This window comes from Micropterus salmoides, unplaced genomic scaffold (assembly GCF_014851395.1).
Source record: "Micropterus salmoides isolate LMB-PRFRI ecotype aquatic unplaced genomic scaffold, ASM1485139v1 Ms_hic_scaffold_18, whole genome shotgun sequence".
NCBI lineage: Eukaryota > Metazoa > Chordata > Actinopteri > Centrarchiformes > Centrarchidae > Micropterus > Micropterus salmoides.
Genome location: NW_024040928.1, coordinates 28,265,568 through 28,280,759, shown reverse-complemented (window position 1 = coordinate 28,280,759; position 15,192 = coordinate 28,265,568). Strand labels below are relative to the sequence as shown.

General features: G+C 42.1%; 1 protein-coding gene across 1 annotated transcript in view; it reads right to left on the bottom strand.

The window, feature by feature from the left end:
- Positions 1–15,192, bottom strand: part of myo6a (myosin VIa) — a 164,701-nt gene that overhangs the window by 115,715 nt on the left and 33,794 nt on the right. The window contains 6 exon segments of the mRNA XM_038726232.1: positions 2,556–2,636; positions 8,605–8,769; positions 9,302–9,399; positions 9,501–9,556; positions 11,093–11,198; positions 14,258–14,387. Coding sequence (XP_038582160.1) covers positions 2,556–2,636; positions 8,605–8,769; positions 9,302–9,399; positions 9,501–9,556; positions 11,093–11,198; positions 14,258–14,387 — 636 coding nt within the window.

Here is a 15,192-nt window from a genome sequence, read left to right as displayed (position 1 = left end):
TCGTTAAATCAATTCTTCAAAGACAACGGTTTGTTGTAACTCAATTATTCAACTCAACCCCTCACCAGGAATATAATTTCCACAACAAAATGTACCGCATTATTTTAAGCTTTGGCCATTTAACATGAATATTTAACACTGTAACATTAAAGATGTGACTGAAAATAGGTCACCTTTAATAATCACTTTTCTTTTGTTTGTTTGTTTTTTTTTAAGTGAGACCGAGTAACTTTTAAAAGACGAAATAACACAATCTTTTCATTTTATTTTATTATGCGTTTTATTGTGGGGATATTTTCGCGTGTTTCTTATATTCAACTTAATTTTATCCAACTCTGGAAATTTTTACGCGTCTCTGATTTTCTGTAAAGTGTAAAGGGACAACGCTGCTGGTGATTTTACACTTTTAAAAAGCAACACTTGACATTCTTCCTCTTCAAACCGAAACACTGAATTCATACGCTATACGAGAGTCAACTGTTCTCTCTTGTGCTACAGTCACACTATGTTTTACCCCCAGGGCTGCGGGCGATTCATCGACATCATCAATTACGAAAATACAGTGATTGGCGCCAACGTGTTGCAATAAAGTCCTGCACCAGGTCTAAGTAGGGGTTCCCTCTGAATCCTTTATAATGTGACTGCAGTTCAATCCGGAGCGCGACTGAAATATGCTAAAAGTTAGGAACCAGAATCGAAACACGCGTGTCTTATCAAACGTGTCAAACTAGGAACCGGATCTTGATACCTAACCGAAAATCAAACAGAACATTGATTTCCTTTTTAAATTCTCAGATGCAGAAAGCAGTCTTATCGCAGGATTTGAGTTTTACACACAGACTCACCAAAGCTGCACACAGACATCAATAATCAGAATCACAGCTGATAAATCTGTTCTGCAGAGGAGATGAGAGGAGAAGCTGAGCAAACAGCACCAGGATGTGAAAGAGAAGGACAAAGAGTATGTAACGGATTAGCAGATAACAGCGCGCAGGGAGGCAACGGAGAAGACGACAGGGTGCGAATCAAAGGTGCAAACTGTCCTGCGCACCGAGAGAAAAAGTGAGAACCAAACCGGAGCTGGAGGCAGTAAATCTAAATTGAATCTGCCGAGTCAGTTTAAGGAGGCGCTAATGGAGTTTGCAGAGTGACTGTTTCAGTTTGTTGTGGCCCCACAGGGCGATGAGAGGTTTCGTTTGTCTTTTTTATGCTCTTAGTTTGCATAAGCTTGTAACCGAGATTGAGAGACACACAGAGGGAACAACAGCAACATAATAATCCTCAAATGCACACTTTAAAGTTCCTGTGACTCCCTTACACGTCGACTAGAATACATTTCAGAGATAAAAGTTGAACCTTTCACTCCAGTACTTTTACTTACTTTGCAGATTAGGATTTAATTTTAGTCATTTAACACTCTTTGCTATTATTTTATTTCTTATTTTGAAATAATTAAAGTCTCTCTGAGCCAGGCGAGCTCAGTCAAACATCATCCATGTTTTTCATAAGCGCTATTTTCATCTCCCAGCTGCATCTTTATTAAAATAAGCTTGTTTAAACGGACGTTGTGCTTGATAATCTCAGTAATGGTATATTCTGACAAAAGTGCTGCATAAAAGCTCTGCAGTAAAACACAAAATATGCAGCAGAGATGCAGCACTTGTGTTTGTGTGCATCGCAATTAATCACTTACAAAAACTGACAACAAATGATGAGTGGGGTCAGTAATGGATTAATCCTGCGAGTCCCTTATGAAGCTGAAATTGTTGTTGTGAATATACTGATTTATTACTTCAACTGAGTAAAAAAATATATATATATTAGTGATCTTAGTAACTTATGTGCCCTGTTATAATAACAATAATCTTTATAGAGCACTTTTCAAAACTCCATGTTACAAAGTGAGCTACTAGGGAAGAAACATAAACAACATCAGGTTTTAATCAGATCCAAACAAGAAAGAAACCGACGGAATTAAAATATAATTAAAGGAAAATTAAAGTCAAATATAATCAGGAACAGGTGATAAAAGAAGGGACTTGAGGCAGTTCACTGACCTGAATAACTCACCTTGTAAAAATCTAAACTCTACCATATTAATACCAATCCTGGCTGAGCTCTGCATCTAAATAAACTGCTCGGCAAATTATCTGGTTAGTCAAAATCTCATTTCCCTAACAGCTAACGTTGGGTGGCAGGCAGCTACCTCGAGTTGAGATATTTTGCTTATTACTTGAGCTGATGCCGCCCAATGTTTCTTTCTTCCTCTGTTATCCACTCTGTGCACTCTTGCTCTGTCTTCTGTTGGTAGTCTGTCTTGCACACATAAAAAGGAACTTGAAAAGAACGGCTTGAGAAAAAAAAATAAAGAAAATATAATTTAATCAGAACCAACTTTCTTTGACCTTGAATAATAAATATATTGAATAAAATATTAATGGAACTTTCTTCTATGGACTTATCCTTCATCCGTTTCTTCTATGAATTATGGTTCAGAAAAACAAAACAAGATGAAGTGATGGAATGAAACCGAGTCAGGCTGTGGTGTGCTGTACCTCCGAGCTCTTGCGATTCTGCAGGATCTGTTTGTCTGTATCTTTGGAAGCAAAGAACCGAGTGCATCCTCTGTTCAGGTACTGCAACAAACAGAAAGAGAACAAAAAGCAACGATCAACACTGAACCTCGTTCAACTATAACACCACTGTAAACTTTACTTACAGAACAGATCTAATAAAAAAAAGAAAACAGCTGTTACTGTGTGTAAAACATAAACATGACAAGGAGTTCAAACAGAAAAAACACTTGTGTTAATGCAGTTAATGCAGCGTCACCTGACAGATTAATGCGACGTCTGTCTTTCTTTTCTGTTGCTGTGAATCTGCTGCACTATTAAAACGTTCATGTGAGAGTGTGAAAACCAGTTTAATGTACATTTTAACGGCAGGACCGTAGAGCATAAACTGCTAACTTTTTAATAAACTGACCAAGTAATCCGATAAAATCAAGGGCAACAGGACAGGTTGAAGATACTAGAAGACGTTGAGAGGCTTCATATGGTGTGACAGCCTGGCGGGGGCCGCAGCTATTTAACCTCTGTGGGGTCAGCACGCTGTTGCACGCTACAGAAGTGAAGACGGAGCCACAGAGGTTAGCTCTGGTTAGCTCACGGGAGATTCCCGTTTTTCATTGTCCTCTCACGGCTCACATTTCTACCGAATTATGACAAGTGTTCCCAACTTTCTGTTCTTCTCATGGCGCTGGACAACGCAACTGCTTCAAAACTCCCCCCCACTGTGTCCGCTCAGACAGGCAGCACGCACATAACTCCGAAGAGAGCTCGCGGTCCGGTGGATTTCAGGCGTAAGAACGGGAATTTGTGAGCAGATGATAGCGAAGTAGAGGAGAAAGAGAGCCACGTGTTTAAAAATGGCTTTTGTGAAGATGTTTCGCTCTGCAGCAGAACTGCACATATGGAAGTGGCCCAATTCTGAACTGGAACAGCAAAAAAAGTTGGATTTGAGTCACTTTGGCCTGCACGTAGCCTTTGACTCCTCTTTCATGTGTCCTCCCTGTCTCAAACATGTACATGGTGGTCCTCAAAAGAGTGTCCTTTATTCTTTCAGATTTACTGCTTGACCAAGTAATGAAAACAGCTCTTATAAAGTTACACTTAATAGTCTGCAAAATCCAATCAAGTGCAACAAACCTGTTTGACATTAGGAACTGCACAAGGTCTTAGCAGGAAAGTAGCTGCACGCTTTGGAGGTTAAAGGGTCATTTTGTAATTTTTAAACCTGGGAACTATTTTCACATGTTTGTGTTGAAATGAGTAGGGACAAAATGTTTAGAATCCGTCAGTGCTTCTTGTTGCCATCTGACAACATCGTGGAAATGAACCCGAGGAACTCCCGGTGACCCACTTGGTTTCTAACAGGAAACTGAAGGCTGAAGGACAATTATCGCTCTGAAACCTCGTGAGTCTGAGTTTGAGAGAGGAGTTTGTTCTGATGGACTAACGTTCGCAAATATAGTCTCCGCCACACAACAAACTCATCTCCCTCGTTTCCACCGTCGTCTTCCTGCAACAACTCACAATACGTGGCAGCCACTGCGGCCGGTTTAAGCGGCTTCCGGTTGAAGACAGATTCCAAAACGTTTTGTAGCTACTAAAATATGTGAGGTTTAAAAACAGGCCGAAATGACACTTGAAGTCCTTGAGCGCAAATGCTTGAAATAAACTGGTTTGTACGACGTCTGTGCTAAAGACAAAAAGTGCTTAGAACTGTTCAACGATGGAGAGAGGAACAAAATATTGTCAGACACAGCACTGACAATCCGATAAAACAATCTGACAAGCATTTAGTTTGAAGGCCTTTAAAGTTGAAAACCATAAAATTACCGGTGGCCGAGTGATTTGCCATCTACCAGCGTGGACACTATTCGGAATTCGTCTCAATAATTAAATAGTCACGTCCCCTCTGTAAACCGACTCTGTACCCGTTTTAATGGCTAATGGCCCGCGAGGCTCCTGTGCGCTCTCTCCCCCTCCAGACACAGGAAAGGGAGTCTGTTTACGCCAGAACATACTTGAGTACTTTTCCTTTCACTCTCCCTCCACAACGCCTTTGAGAGATATATTGTGCTATTACCTTTTTCTGATGGTCAGAGTTAAGACATTTAATGTGAGGTAAGCTCACATTTCATCCGTCCTTGCTTCATTTCCTTCCACCTTTTTTCTTTCCTTCATCCCGTCTTTCTTTTTCCTTACTCACAGTCCTTCCTTCTGTTCTTCCCATCGCTGTATATTTGTTTCATTTCAGTCCTATTTTCCCTTCTTCTTTTCCTTCATTCTTTAGTCCTTCCTTCCATCTTTCCTTTTTTGTGTCCTTAATGTCCTGTCTTCTTTCCTTTCTTCTTCACGTTTCCTTCATTCATTCCTGTCATTTCTTTCCTCTTGTGTTTTCTCAATGACTTCCTTTTTTCCACCTTTGTATCCTCCTTTATTACCATCTTTCCTCTCTTCTGTCGTTGTGTCCGTTTCCTTTCTTCTTTCCTACTTTGCATCGTTGCCTTCTTAAGGGGACTTAAAAGCGTACCACCGTCCTCAACTTAAAATCTACTATTCTTCACTATATGGCGTTCGAGTCAGTCCAAGGACACTCGTGCTTACCTTTTGTGTTTCTATTTATTGTTGTATGTTTTATCCGATTAGTCAGTTTTTATAATTACTTAACATTGTACAGCGCTTTCTTCAACATCGTCTGTTTTTAGATGTGCTTTATAAATAAACTGTCTTGATTTACTTTGATTACTTTCCCACTTGTCCGCCAGTAAAAGGAATCCGAGTGCTTCTTGCACCACTGCATACACACAAAGTAACACACACCTCTCACATCTTAAAGTGTTTGCTGCTGCATCGCTCTTTCATGTCTTATCCTGAACGCACCCCGCCGCTCCCCCTCTGGCTTACAATCTAAACTTAAGGAGTTCATCACGGCTGCTTCTACGGGAACTCACTGGATCTTTTTTTTACTTTTCCCACCAGAAGACGATACAGTAGATATATGAAGCCATTAGAAGCGGTTGAACCGACTGTGGGAGGTGTAATAAGCTGCGGGGGGGGGGGGGGAGCTGCAGAACGAGCGTCGGCCCGACAATGACGCAGGTGAGAATAGACTATTGAATTGTGATGCTGCCACCAAAGGGATGACTCTGTAAAAAAAAAAAAAAAAAACATTTATCCTCTCCTCCAACAGATGAGTATGACTCAGCTCTTTTCTGAGAGAACCAGGTGGGCAAAGAAAAAGCCTGTTCAAGATCGAATTTTGGCCTAAGGTCAAAGAAAAAGGAAGCATCTGCTTCATGCTTTTTGTTTATTACAAGTCTTTTTTCTAGTTGCCATTACACACAGGCAGGATTTTATGTCCACAAAATAGATTTTCCAGTCGAGGTTACTGTTTATTGCAGTAGCAAGCAGCTGCAGAAAAGAGATGAACAAACCCCGTTTGTTTCCATATCTGTTGTTGAAAGTTGAAGCGTGTTCTGGTCTGGTGAACTGTGTGCATCACTTCCTGTCACCTACACCCCTACATATACAACTCTGTGCATCTAATACTGCAAAATATATATAAACACGGGTAGAGTTATTATTATATTTTAATAAAATGTTTCTTTTCTTTGTAGTGTACTCGTTATTGCATTAATCTACCAACATGTCTTGTTTCTGTAATTCTCTTTCTCCGTCTTTTAACTCAACGCTTGTTTTGTTTTAAACTGACTTTTACAGTTTTACATTCTACAGTTAAAGGTTGGATCAAACACAAGGTGTCACACTGCAGCTCTGCGCAGCTTTTTAGCCTCTCTTAGCTCATAGTTTTGATTTTACGACTGTTCTCTTTAGGCCTCAGAGCGTCTCGCCGCATTTCCAGCAGCTGTTTTCATCAACCCACCCACCGTACGAACCTGCCCGGCAGCAAACAGCAGACAGACACAGTTAGAGACCAGCTGGCGAACAGAGTGGAGTTCTCATATTTTAGCGGCTTTTCTGAAGAGTTGACTAGTGAAAGTGAATTCAAAACAGTTGTTTGTTGTAATGCAATTTGTTCTGTGGTATTAGTCTGAGAAGAATGTGAGCAATTTGCATTATTTGGGTTCAAAGGGTGAATATAGACTGTATATATAGTCATTTTTCTGTGGGAATCAACAAATATATAAATAAAGAAATAAAGTTTGGTTCTTTGCTACATCTAGTTTCTGTACTTTAAACTCTGCGGTTTCTTCGAGCGTTTCAACACACTGAACTCTGACGGCCAAAGATCAATACTTCCGTCCTCGTTCATTTGAGCAGCAGCAGAAATGTAGAAACTATTACCTGAGCATTACCCACTTTCACTGCAGCCATCACTGTACATTTCGCCGTTTGTAACTGGAGGTGAACAATTTGTGTTTAACGGTAAACAACCCTGATGGCGAACACGGCCGTTTGATCCTCCTCTGCTCGGAGTCAGAATAAACTACAGTGTGTGTTTGTGTTCGTGGTGATGAAGGAACATGTGACCCGGTGCAGCAGTGAGGCTCACTGATGGGGTTTTATAGTTTCTGGACAACAAGGGAGCTCTGAGGCTCAGAGGAAGAAGAGACATCACACACTGGACTTGTTAGGAGATCCGTTCTGCTGGTTTTCACTTCTTGACAAGAAGAAAAATATGAAATATCACCAGACTGATTCTTAAGATCCACGTCTTCTACTTGATGGAAGGGCTCCCTGATCAATACTGCGCCCTGCTTTGCCCATCCATCATCCATCTGTGGCGTTCATCCACGTCTCTGTGACTGATTTATATCCATGCGCGTCCGGCCCACATGGGTTTATGAAACTCCAGACTTCAGTACCAAGTCGATCCTCGTTTTTCCTACAGAACCTCAGAGTTGTGTTTGGAAACCGGGGTGAAGTTAACTTAATATTTTACATTTTTGTCAACAGATCTGTCCTCTCATGCTCACACTCATCGCTTGGCTCGCTTCCTCTCCTCGTTCTTCGGCAGGCGCGTTGCGAAGTGTTTGATTGTCCGAGCGGCAAAAAGCGACGGTGAACGATCGAGCAAAATATTCTGGCAGTAAATGTATGTGTCGGTTACGGTGTGCTCTAAAGACTAAGAAAAGTCTGTCTGTTGTTTCCCCAACTGCTGGACAAGTGATAGCAAACATCTCCCCTCCCCTTCAGACTGTGCCGCTGAGCAGAATTAGCTCAATTTATTGAAAGTAAATGTAAAATCACATCATAATCAGCCAAAATACTAAATCCCCAAATCTAAAGGTTGTAGTTCCTCCCCAGCAGACTGATCTTTGTGTGTTTATTTATTATATGCTCGAGCTTTTCCAACTATTTGTTCAGCAATATGGTGGAAAATTATGATGTGAAATTACATATTCTCCACTGGGAAAAGTAAAATTTTCAAGGGGGAGGACAAACAAACCCCCCTGAACGTGACCAGCGCGACCATCAACACTTAAGTTTTAACTATTCTAATGTGAATCACAAAGCTGCTGAGACATGTTGTGTTGGGGTTTTATATTCGGACATATGAACTGCGCACTACGCAGTGTTGTCAGTATTTTACTATACTATTTTACACCAGAATATTAAATCCAGTTCCAGCTGTTTTATTTCTACGGGTTGTTTTAATTCATTACATCCTTTGGCATCGGTCCCTAACTCGTTAATAATCATAATGTTTAACATTTGAAAGTTTGCTGAAGGAAATCTTTAACTTTTAATCCGTGGATAAAAAGTGACCGACGAGCCCATCGGCTTTATGAAAAGTCGAACATGTTGAACAACAAAAGGCACCGACACAGCTAACGTTAAATGGCCGGCGACCAAACCACCTTCCTCTCAGTCTGACTATGTTTTAAAGAATTAGCGGCACTAAATCGCACCTATTTGCGGTTATGTAATCGCACAGGATGACACCGCGATTGCAACTGCGATCAGATTAAAATCGCGCAGCCCTTGTATCGACTACTAAATTTCTGGTGTTACGACATCCCTAGATGAGATAAAAACTGTATGAAATTAAATAGAAACTCTGCTGTGTCCGTACCCTGAACGTGTCCGGCGAGCTGAGGTGGAACTTCTGCCTGATGTCCTCGGAGGCGCCGGCACACAGTCGGTAGAAGATGTGGTAGTTTCTCTCCTCTGGGCTTTGTCTGCATATCCTGGACTTCTCCAGCAGGTAGTGCGACACGAAGCCGCCCACGACGGCATTCTGACACACAGACAGGAAACACATTTTAATACCCAGCAGACTGCATTCATAACATCCGTCAGGGCACGTCGACCTCACGTCCAATTATTGACATAATTTAGATGGAAATATCAGATTTTATACTGGTTTACATGCAGAAAACTGCAGTTAATAAAGTATGAAACTGGGAAATATTAAGGATTACAGGTCACAATGAGTCAATGAACAATAAATGGGACTGATTTATATCACGCAGGTCTGCAGACAGAGCTGCAACAGACAAAACAGAGGCCTCATCAGAGTTTGTTTGTTTGTTGCTGTGTAAGCATCTGAGATGATACAGGGATTATTGTGTTTATTCATGAATGCAGAGATATTCATACACTGCATAGAAAGATCAATATAAAACAGCTCATGCTAAATCGCCACAGCTATTAGGCATCATATTTAATTCATTCCTTCTCATTGTAAAACATCATCTGCAGGCTGCTCATGAGACAAACTCTGAAGTTTAATGTTCTTATTATTCTTACATAAAAACTGTTTAAAGTACCTTTTCATTGAAGTGGATCTCCACAAACTTTCCGAAGCGACTGCTGTTGTTGTTCCGGACAGTTTTTGCGTTTCCAAAAGCCTCCAGTAACGGGTTTGCTGCGTGATCAGAGGCGGAAAAACTGGAGTCACAAACACAAATTCATACAGTATAAACAATAGCTGCAGCTCATGTAAGGAGGAGAGGAGGCGAATCTGACCTTCCACTATTCTCTCGTCGATGTCCTGACCTGTTCCATAGGAGGTTGTCAAGTATCTGTCGGGAGAAACATACAGCAGAGGAGAGTTTAGCGTTGGAGTCCGGGGACCGTAGGCTGCGCTTGGAGAGGGTGACGGACGTGACAGCAGCAACACTCACGCCAAACGCTGCCTTTAAAAATCTGTGCTCAGGGCTGATTCCACTCTGTGTTCCTGAGGTTGTAGTTTGAGGTTTTGTTGACTTGTACTTTAAAATCAGAGGGAGTAGAAACCTTCTACGTTATCAAATCTATAAACACAGATCAGCCATAACATTATGACCACCTGCTGCTGCCAAAACGGCCCTGACCAGTCGACGCCTGGACTCCACTTTGTATGCTCTGTGTGTTCTGACTCCTTTCTATAAGAACCAGCATCAACTGGTTTGTCTGTGCCTCAATGAGCCTTGGCCGCCCATGACCCTGTCGCCGTGAATTCACTCATTTCACCCGTCAGCGGTCATAATGTTATGGCTCATCGAGGTACTGTATACTGAGACTAAGTATTAGAAAAATCAATCAGTAATCAGACTCATCTAAAATATTTGTATGTATTTGACATAACTACATTTTTATGAACGACTTCTGTTCACGTGGTTTCCTGCGGCCCTGAAAATGAAACCGTTTTCTGGACCAAGCTGTAAACATGTTTATTTCTGCTGGAAAGTTGGCCATGTTGACACGGGGGGGGTCTCTGTTGGGATTGACTCGCTTTTTGGAGCCGGCCTCAAGGGGCTATTTGATGAAGTGCAGGTTTTTGGTACTTCCAGGTTAGCTTCACTTATCTGCCCTGTAAGTTACCCCTTCGTTTTAAACCTGGGCCCTATTTTCACATATTTTGGGGTCACAGCGACCAGTGAGGTAGGGCTGCTCAATTTATAGAAATATTATTGAAATCGCAGTACGGCCAAGTGCGATAAACTGTATTTTTTTAGGTTAGGTAACATAAGAGCATTATAATGAAGAACTGTAGTGCTGCAGAGACGCCTGTCGACACATCTACATCACTAGATGTAAGAAAATGAAAATTGTGATAATTCCCATTAATTGTATGTTACATTGCAAATCATAATATCAGTCAAAATAATTGAAAAGTGATTTATTTATTTTTTTTACTATACCGTGCAGCCTTCCTAGTGTGTACAAAAAGTACGAATCAGTGAGGTAGATGGCTTCAGCCAGTGGCTCAGACCTAATTTGCACCCGTCAAAATACTTTTTTCCCCTCCAAAAAATTAGCCCAACTCCAATATGTGTATCTATTAATAACACTGACTGTCTGAAGATCACTGACAACGTGCTGCAAAAGCTGACATGATGTGCATAATTAACTCATGCAGAATTAAATTAAGATTAAATTGGGTAAAATAAACTCAGCGTAAATACCTGTTGATGAAGATGCAACGATTTACAAGAGACAAATAATTCAAAAACTTCAAAATATGTGACCAAGTTGAAGAGAAAAACTTTTCAAGCACTGAAGCCTGTGATCCTCAGACGTGTCCCTGTCAGAGACTCGCGTCTCCGCGGCGCATAAAGATGCAGCGTCATCCTCACCTGAGCACAAACTTGGTGTTTTCGGTCTTCCCGGCTCCAGACTCCCCTGAGACGATGATGGACTGGCTCATCTTCAGGACCTTCATGTCCCTGTACGCCTTATCGGCTGGGGGAAGCAACACAGACAAGAAGCGACTGTTAGATTAAACTCTCCTCTGCCTCAAGGACACAAACCTGACCCCAATAATCAAGCAGATATTAAACTCCAAAACTTTTATTTTTCCCTCCACACCCTGTCAAATAAAGGCGACGAGTCAGTCAGAGTGATGATGGAAGCAACTGTGATGTTCAGAGGACTGTGGGAAATCTGAGCGCTGACTGCCACCTGGTGGACAGATCGGACTTTACAAAAGGAGATTTTTAATGAACATGCAAAGGAGACAATACTTGTTTTTGCTGTTTTTATGTGATATGAAAAACATAGAATATCAAAAGACTTCTTTAAGCTTAGACTCGGATCTTTATATCTATAGAGTATCAATCAGTGTGATGATAACTGGTTTTTCAACACTATACTATTCATTTATAGATTTTAATTTGTGCAGCCCCACGTACAAAACAAATTGATCTCAATTTAAATGTCAGTGAGGAGATATTTACGCGACCGTGCTGCGATACGTCTACTTTATGTTTCACTTTATGTTTCTTCTTTATTGTATTTTCCAGTCATTTGTGTGGTTGTGTTTACTCGAGTTATTTACGTGAATAAACCAGAATTATAAACAGCTTTATTGCAAAGTAGTTTGGATTACTTTTTATAAAACAATACTATTTTTACTTTTTCCCGAATAATAACTTGTAACTCATGTCTGATCAGCTGTTTCTGCTGTCTGCGTCTTGCAGCTCACTTGTTCTGAGAAAAGAGGTGGATGCAAATCTGTAGCCTTCATCATCTGCTCTGCCAAATTATGCATTCACCTCTTAAAGATCCTTTTCAGACACTTTGCTCTGCACACTGATCAAACAGGGTCATCACCGCATATTTTGGCAACGAAAGTGAGTTCACCCCTCACATGTTTCTAAATATTTGATTCTATCTTTTCACGTTATAATACTGAAGAAATGACTCTTTGCTACAATATAAAGTAGTGAGTGTGCAGCTTGTGTAACAGTGTAAATTTGCTGTCCCCTCAAAATAAAACATCACACAGTCGTTAATGTCTAAACCGCTGGCAACAAAAGTGAGGACACCCCTAAGAGAAAATGTCCAAATTGGGCCCAATTAGCCATTTTCCCTCCCAGGTGTCATGTGACCCGTTAGTGTTACAAGGAACCTATATACAGGTGAAACTCGAAAAAGTTATTTTATTTCAGTAATTCAACTTAAAAGGTGAAACTAATATATTTTATAGACTCATTAAATGCAAAGTGAGATATTTCAAGCCTTTATTTGATATAATTTTGATGATTATTGCGTACAGCTTATGAAAACCCCAAATTCAAAATCTCAGATTAGAATATTGTGAAAAGGTTCAGTATTGTAGGCTCAAAGTGTCCCACTCTAATCAGCTAATTAATCCAAAACACCTGCAAAGGGTTAAATTGGTCTCTCAGTCTGGTTCAGCGGAAGAAGACTGCTGACCTGACAGCTGTGCAGAAAACCATCATTGACACCCTCCACAAGGAGGGAAAGCCTCAACAGGTCATTGCAGAAGAAGTTGGATGTTCTCAAAGTGCTGTATCAAGGCACATTAATAGAAAGTTAAGTGGAGGAAAAAGGTGCACAAGCAGCAGGGATGAGCGTAGCCTGGAGAGGATTGTCAGGAAAAGGCCGTTCAAATGTGCAGGGGAGCTTCACAAGGACTGAGGCTGGAGTTACTGCATCAAGAGCCGCCACACGCAGACGGGTCCTGGACACGGGCTTCAAATCAAGCCGCTCCTGAACAACAAACACCGTCAGAAGAAAAAAAGAACTGGTCTGTTTCTCAGTGCTCCAAAGTCCTCTTTTCTGATTCTCATTTGGAAACCAAGGTCCCAGAGTCTGGAGGAAGAACGGAGAGGCACACAATCCAAGATGCTTGAAGTCCAGCGTGAAGTTTCCACAGTCTGTGTTGGTTTGGGGAGCCACGTCATCTGCTGGTGTTGGTCCACTGTGCTTTATTAAGTCCAGAGTCAGCGCAGCCGTCTACCAGGACATTTTAGAGCACTTTATGCTTCCTTCAGCCGACGAACTTTATGGAGATGCTGACTTCATTTTCCAGCAGGACTTGGCACCTGCCCACACTGCCAAAAGTACCAAAACCTGGTTCAATGATCATGGGATTACTGCTGACCAGCGAACTGGCCTGACCTGAACCCCGTAGAGAATCTATGGGGCATCGCCAAGAGAAAGATGAAAGACATGAGAGCGAACAATGCAGAAGAGCTGAAGGCCGCTACTGAAGCATCCTGGTCTTCAATAACGCTGATAGCGTCCATGCCACGCCGCACTGAGGCAGTAATTCATGCAAAACAGGCCCAAACCAAGTGCTGAGTACATCTGCATGATCATACTTCTCAGAGGACAGAGGACACTTCTGTATTTAAAATCCTTTTTTAAAAATTGATTTCATGTAATATTCTAATTTTCTGAGATTTTGAATTTGGGGTTTTCATAAGCTGTACGCAGTAATCATCAAAATTATATCAAATAAAGGCTTGAAATATCTCACTTTGCATGTAAGGAGTCTATAAAATATTAGTTTCACCTTTTAAGGTGAATTACTGAAATAAATGAACTTTTGCACAATATGCTAATTTTTTGAGTTTCACCTGTAAATATAAAAATGTGGAATAAACAAGATGTACAAGTTACAAAAGAGTAACAGAGACCATGTGCAATACGGCAGTATTTCTGCATCGGATTAAAACTGTGCAAACACTTAATGAACTGAGGTTTTGTGGGGGGGCCCAGGAGAGTCAGTGTCAGTGGGGGTCCCGGGCCCTGTTGATGAGGCCAGCTGCAGATGGATAAAGTGTTGGGTGATGACTAATCAATCATTTATCCTCTCAGGCCTCACAGTGGATTTTCCCCTTTGACAGCAGAAAGCTATTCAGTCCACTCAAACAACGGGAAGAGGAACTCCGCTGGAGGGACAAACACTGAACCTATAGACATTAAAAGTAAAACAACAAGACCAAACCCTTAATCTCAGCTTGTGTTGAGTGCGTTTGCTGTTCACCCACCGATGGCGTAGACGTGCGGCGGCAGCGTGCCCAGCGACCGGCCCCGGTACTGCTTGATGGTCTCCGGCGTGTAAAGCTTTGGGATGTCATAGTACGGGTTCACTGCGATCAGGATGTTGGCTACAAACGTCTGGAAGAGCACAAGAAGAAGAAGAAGCTGAAGAGCAAAAATCACAAACATTTTCCAGGTGACGAAACCAACAACAGCGGCAGCAGATTTCAGTTTTCAGCAGATATGTTTTCATTTAATTTTCCCAACCATGCTCCCTTTATCCGGCCTCCTTTAGTGCTTTCCTACATTTCCCAGAACCTCAATGCCACAAAGAGCATCAAAAAGGCCTCCCTTACATGAGAAGGCTTTCTGTCACTTCCTCATTCAGCCACTAGATGTCAGCGTGCACCGAGTCTGAATCACAGCCTGCACCAGGTGAGTCACATCAGAGGATACTGAGGTATATAGTTAGTTTTCGGGATGTGCAGTGTGGGTGCGGGGCAGGGCTGTGCTCCGGTTTGTTCTGGGTTTGTGCCTGGAGTTCTCGGCCCTTGATGGATGGGTGGGTTGTTGGTGGCATGCAGCTGAGCTAGTTGATTTTGCCTCGTTGCTGGTTTGGCTGGTGTTGCATGGCGGCCGGGGGGCGCGCTGGGCATGGGGGATGTCGGCTGGCGCCGGCGGCCTTAGTTTTTTCCGGCAGTTGGGGGGACGGTGGACTTTTATTGGCGGGTGCACGGTGACCTGTGCGGCGCGTTTGCTGCCGGGCTGGGGCTTGCTGCTGGTGTCTCTCTCCGCTGGCTTTCGCTGTCGTGTTGTTCCGTTTGCTCTCTCTCATTTGCCCGACCTCGCACGCGGGATTCGCGGGGGGCTGCTGGGCATGGGTGTCGCCGTGCTCGCGCAGTGTGCGCGTTGGGCTCGTCACTTGTGCATTGGTGTTGATGAT